We start from the raw sequence: 6,000 nt of genomic DNA, 5'->3' as shown, positions 1-6,000 counted from the left end.
TTCCACCCTAGGAAATGGCTCCCCTAAAGCTTTCTGTCTTGGACCTGGAAAATAATCTCTGTTTTCGGCAGGGAAGTTTAAAACTCTGAATAATTACTGAGTCTCCCAAGGACTCTTGGTCGAGGGTTTTAAGGCTGAGGCCCCCTTAAAGAGATTGTTTTTAGCGGAAAAGTTGGGGGGGGGACACGAAAAGGATTTGTCATTTTCATTTGCCCTTTGATAAATCCAAGGATTTGTCAAGGAAGCTGCTTGAGTCTACTGGAGACCTTTTGAAACCACAGCACAACCTAGGGTAACGAATTCTCTGTCAGCTCATCCCCCCAAGGCCTCTCCTCTTCTCCCTGTCAGGACTAGAAAAGTATTGACTCTCGTGGGCTGAGGATCCTGCAATCCATCAGTCAATCTATGTATCTATCCATCTATCTATATGCACACTCATACACAGGGGAAAGATAGCTGGAGTTTTCTGGGCCATGGTAACAACTGGAACATTGGACTTCATGGGAAGTCATGTTCATCTGCAAATTCTTTCGGTCACCTTTTGTACATTTTCTTGCCTCCCAGATATAATGGCTCCAACCAGCAGTTTGTAATTAAATGGAGGGAGAATTAACTGGTGAAAGGCTTTCCTTCCTTCAATTTTTTTTTTTTTCATGTAGGCCACCAAAAGGTAATCACTGAACATAAAATCCTTCTACAAGGAAACCACGGCAAAGTGGGATGAGAAAACTCACTCATCTTTGGCTTCACTGTGGCCTGGCTATCTTGTGCTTGGAATGGGGGTAGGGATAAGAACAGGGGAGCAGAAATGGATCCGATGCAATGCTAAGCTGCTGCTTGTCTTTGCTCCTGTAATGGAGGCCCCGCGGCTTCCAGGTGGGCAAGACTGATTTCGACCTAGTCCCTGACGATGGTACACAGCTAGAAATCACCAAGACTCCACTGAAAGCATTAAAATAACACAACCAAAACCAAAGAAAGGAAGACACACAAGTGGGGAGCTTCGAGGAAAATGCGGTTTGGGCACAGGTTTACTTACCAGGCTCAGGCTAGAGGAAAGTTCACAACCACTGACAAATTAATTATGTTACTATCATGAGGGGAGGGGGAGACAGGACCCTCCTTCTTCCCAACTAGGAAAACAGCAGGCACAGCCTGGATTATCACTCCCCCACCACTGCCAAAAATTTCAGCACCAAAGGCCCCCTTCAGCTTTTCTCTCCCATATCCCTTCCCCTACTCTCTACCACCCCCGCAACTGCCCCAAACAAGCAGTTTAACAGGAAGATAATCTCACCAAAGTCTTTCATCTCCATCACAACATATTTCCATTTCAGAAAGCAGAGGGAGTGCACTCGTTTCCAGAGTTTATTGCATTATACATGCGACCAGAACATGCACAGAAAGGACAGGTTGCTGTTGTACTTCTACCAAACCACAGATGCACCACAAGGGAAAGGCTACAAGGCAAAGTCAGTCAATATTCCATCTCACCAAGGACAACTGCTAAACTCATTTGCAAAAAGATACATTGTAATGTGCTTTTTTAGTCCCCCTCCCCCCAAAGCTTGTGGGTTTTAATCTTTTTAAATATATATGTAATTTAAGTACTTTTAAGTACTGGATGTATTCAAAACGCCATGAGCTCATGGACTAACCACACACAGAGACCTTTTGTGTTAGGAAAAACATGAAAAAGTCACATTGCTGGACGGACGAGTGGATTGATGGATGCTCTACAGTTCCAATAAGTTAAGAGCCAAATGAAAATGCGCAGTAATAGTTACCCTGCATTACGATGAAAAAAATAATAAATTACACGTGCTAGTTTTTTTATATATATATATATATATATACTCATAGGGATTACAGATCACTTGCAGCACGAACAGAATGACCCCAAAGTCACATTCTAGCAGGAAAAAAAAAAAAAATTCAAAAAACAAAGAGCATTGAAGGTTTTGTTTCCGCCTTCCCAGTCCTCCAGCACTCGGCCCTGGAACTCGACGCCCCTCTCCGATCCTAGCCTCTGACGGGCCTCGGACCTAAGAGAAGGTGAGGTTGGCGGTCAGTTCTCGGATCCGGTTCTCTCGGCTCATCTTCTTGAGTTTCATTCGGCGGTTTTGAAACCAAATCTTGACCTGCCTGTCGGTGAGGTTAACGCTCTTACTGATCTCTAGGCGGCGCTCGCGGGTGAGGTACATATTGAACAAGAACTCTTTTTCTAATTCCAGCGTTTGGTGCTTAGTGTAAGGGCACCTCTTCTTTCTGCCACTCTTTGCAGTGAGCCAATTGCTGGTTGGAGTATCAGACTTGATTTCCTCTAACAAAATTAAAGGGAGAAGAAGAAAAAAAATCAAGAATTTTTTTTTTTCTCTCAATCTGTTCAAATTTACCCTTGGCCATGACCCCGCTGGCAGCCAGGCCGCTTTGGGAAATGCTTGCATTAAACATTACTCACATGAGGTGGGCCCTGAAAGATATTTGTAAATGATGCCAGGTTAGTTAAAGTACCCAAAATGACACAAATGGGTGGGTATTCTTGCCGTCTGTGTCAGCGTTCTCTCTCTCTCTCTCTCTACTTTCTGACCTGCACAAAATATTAGTACAATAGTAAACTTTCAGGATCTCACCAGCAACATTCTAAATGATCATCTCACAACAGGGCTAGAGTGGAAGAAGCAAACCACAGTCTGACAAGCCTACGAATCCCACTGCTGCCTCGGATCCCCAAACCTGCCACTTCTTCCCCACTTCTCCCAGGCAGGCGGGGAGCCCCACAGCCAGGCTTAGAGATACCAATTCTCTTTCAAAAGATACCAGAGGAACCAAGTACACCTTCTCCGCCCTGCCTGGGCATAGTTTTATGCCCCAGAATTTCCTGAATTCTTGTGCTTTCTTGCCCCCACACAAAAGCATTCTCCCAGAAATGAGAAATGTAGCTCCTTGCTGTGGCCCAACTCTGAGCACTGGGGCAGAGGATTGGGGGCAGAAAAGCCAGAGCCCCTGGCTCTTTGCCCTATCCAGCCCTAAGGCTGGCCCTGCCGGGTGGGCCTTGCACATTCCATTCTCCCTCCCTTATGCCTTTGCCCCCTTTGCAAAAGGACTGCAAAGCTTTCCGCACTTTCCCCAGACAAAGCCAAGGTTACCTAGCCCCGCAGAGGCAGGGAGCCCTGTTCTCCAGCCCAAGCACCAACTGGTCCAGCCATCTCGTTCCCCTTGCTGTCCCCAAGCTCGCAGGATGCGGGGTGCATACACTTGAACACGAACACGGTACCTTGGACCACTTTAAAATCATCACTGAGTGAAAGGCACGGCTGGGACTGCAAATCTGAGCGGGAGAAAGGAGGTTCTGGGGCTGCGTTTACCAGCCTCAGGTCTCATTTGCGCTCTTTTGTTGCATTTCAGGTCTAGCTCAGGAAAAATAAACCCGGCAAGCCCTTCCTCTGTCCAGGCGCCATCAGCACGGGGCCAGGACTAGCCAGGAGGGTCAGGGCAGCGCGGCAGAAGAGGAAACCATCTCGGGATTAAGACTGCCCTTCTAAAAGACGGGAGGAGAGGCACCTGCCAGTCGGGGCCCCAGGCTGCCGGTTCAGCACTGGGCACCCGGGTGTTCCCTCTCTCTGCCGGTTCCAGGGCTGCGCGCCCCGCTGGGGTGACAACTCTGCTCATACCGACCTTTGCTTTCCTTCTCCTGTACTTCGGGACTGGACACGGAGACCTCTGCCAGGCAGCTCCTCTCTTCCGGAAGGCCGCCCTTGGCTTCGGGGCTCTCCACCTGGGAGACTTTGGTGGGCTCCTGGCCACTCGCTGGCTCGTTCATCTTCTTTTCCATCTGCAGCTGGGCGGCCGAGAGCTGCGGCTTGGCCGCGCCGCGAGGGTTGAGCTGGAGCATGACTGTGGAGCTGCCTTCGGGGCTGTTATTGTACTCTTGGGTTTTCCCGGTGGCGTAGGTCTGACTCAGTCTAAAATATCCAGGGACAGGAACCTCGGGGTTCTCAACGGGACAGGACTCAGGGACCAGCCTCTGGTACGATGGGACCTCAGCAGAAATGAGTTTGTTGCGCTTATCAGAATACATGCAGCAATTGGATTCTTCCTTAATGTTGGTGGTGAAGGAGCAAGTGGGGACTTGCTGTGTAACAGGTTGCTCTATTCGACAAGATCTGTTCGGGTCTGTCCAACTGTCTACTTGAGGTATATAAGGATGCACATTCATACCCATATTTTGGTGGTTCACTTCTCTTTTGGCCAGAGACGGGAGCAGTCCACAGGTTTGCATTCCATAGGTCCCCATGTCTGCGCTAGGTGGTGGCATGTACATGCTGGCGCTGCTCGAATAAAAACTGTCACTCCTGCAGGCACTGATCAAGGAATCTACTAAAAAAGTATTAGCAGCAGGAGAGCTGTTGGGAAAGGACATTTTGGGGAGGAATTTGAAGAAGAGAGATTGTGTCCTTTGTAGGCTGACATCTCTAGGAAAACATTCCCCGTGTAATTGTGGATGCCTCTGCCGACCACATGACAACCAAGCCAATGAGATTTGAAAATGGCCTTGAGCCGCAGCCTCCTCGCAGGTCACGTGCTCCAGAGCCCGGCCAGCCGGCCGCGTAAGCGCGGACAACAGCGACATCTACTACGCGCCCGCGATAGTGCGCGCTGGAGACAACCGGCGCAGCGCTCTCCGCCGCCCGCCGGCCTCCCGGGGCTCGCTCTGCCCGCCCGCCCCACTCGCGTCCCCCACTCCAGCCTCTGGGCCCGCAGGCGGAAGGAAAGGCTCGGCCCGAGGGGTCTCCGGGAGGACACACGCGGGGAGGGCAGCCCGGGCGCCGTGGCGCCAGCACACAGAAGCATTCCCCGCACACACCCAGGCAGAAGGCGCCCGAGAGGGCCGGGGCCAGGGCGGTGGGTGGGGGCCCAGCCTGGTTCATTTTGTCTCGGACAGCCTGGGAAAGGTGAGTTGGACTCCCCAGACTCTGAGACATCCCACCCCAGGAGTCCACAGGAAAGAGCTCTGGCGCCTTAGACGCGTCCAAGATATCCTGGGGAGTGGAGTCGAGAAGGGCCGCGAGGGCCGAGAGGCCACGCAGCTGACCAGCACCGCGGAGCCCCGAGGACCGGCCCGGCCCCGGCACTGTCCTCTGCCTCGGCCCGCCAGCCCGCCCCAGCTCCCGGCGCCTCTGCGCCCCGGTGGGCTACTCGAGCCTTCGGCTCTTCAGGGAACCACACCCCGACCTCTGCGGGCCGGGCCGCTGGGAGCTTTCAGCCTGGAGACAGTCCCTCGCCAGCAGCGCGGCATCCGCGAAAGCGTCCCCCCACCCCCGGGTTCTTAGCGGAAGAACTAAACCAACTAAACCGAGGTTTCCCTCCCCACACGCCCTGAAAATAGAGGGCAAAGAGGAAGGAAGGAAGAAGAGAGAAAAGAATGTTTTCTAGGAAGGGGAAACTCTCACCCTCTGACTCCAGAAGTTTTAGAAAATTGACTGGGCCAAGCAGGAGAGAGTGATGCAAAGGTGTCATATGGTTCTTCTGCAAAGAAAAATATGTTTTCCTTTTATGGATTTTGTAAAAGCATTGGTTTTTGACAAGTGCAAGGTACAAAAGGTTGTGGAATTTATTAATACATATTAAGAAGAATCAGGGCGATCAATAAAATTCTCATCTACATTCTTGGGCTACTTGGTAATTTTCTTGCTTCTGAAGGTTTTTAAAGAGTTATACCCGCTGTTGCCACACACGGGAAGATATTTTATTAACAAATCAATCGAGACTTTGTAAAGGATAAGATTAATAGTTAAGATTTAGCATAATGGCGTTCGCTTTATGAATTATTGAAAATTATACTATTGATTTTTCCCCCTTGCTACTAACCAAGAAGGTCAATTTTTGTTTTAACACAAATTGTCAAATATTAAAAGCTATACTTTTGTCAGAAGTTGAGTTTTACAGTTTTGGGCAATTCCTAAAATTATTTGAGAAGGTTTTGTTTGGATAAGGGAA

General features: G+C 50.0%; 1 protein-coding gene across 1 annotated transcript; it reads right to left on the bottom strand.

Annotated features, from left to right (window-relative positions):
- Positions 1 to 1,369: 1,369 nt before the first annotated feature.
- Positions 1,370 to 4,456, bottom strand: HOXD10 (homeobox D10). The gene is made up of 2 exons (XM_005910401.3): positions 3,679 to 4,456; positions 1,370 to 2,323 (listed from the first exon to the last, which is right to left on the bottom strand). Exons 1-2 carry the CDS (start codon positions 4,421 to 4,423, stop codon positions 2,046 to 2,048), a joined length of 1,023 nt encoding a protein of 340 aa, XP_005910463.1. The 5' UTR covers positions 4,424 to 4,456; the 3' UTR covers positions 1,370 to 2,045.
- Between the last annotated feature and the right edge of the window lie 1,544 nt (positions 4,457 to 6,000).

The sequence above is a fragment of the Bos mutus genome, chromosome 2, assembly GCF_027580195.1.
Source record: "Bos mutus isolate GX-2022 chromosome 2, NWIPB_WYAK_1.1, whole genome shotgun sequence".
Taxonomy (NCBI): domain Eukaryota; kingdom Metazoa; phylum Chordata; class Mammalia; order Artiodactyla; family Bovidae; genus Bos; species Bos mutus.
Note: the sequence above shows the minus strand (reverse complement) of the source record. Positions and strands in the feature narration are given on the sequence as shown.

Coding starts and splice junctions, on each gene's coding strand:
- HOXD10 (XM_005910401.3), bottom strand. CDS start 4,423: ATGTCCTTTCCCAACAGCTCTCCTGCTGCTAATACTTTTTTAGTAGAT. Junction 2,324..3,678: donor ACAGGAGAAGGAAAGCAAAG/GTCGGTATGAGC, acceptor TAATTTTGTTAG/AGGAAATCAAGTCTGATACT.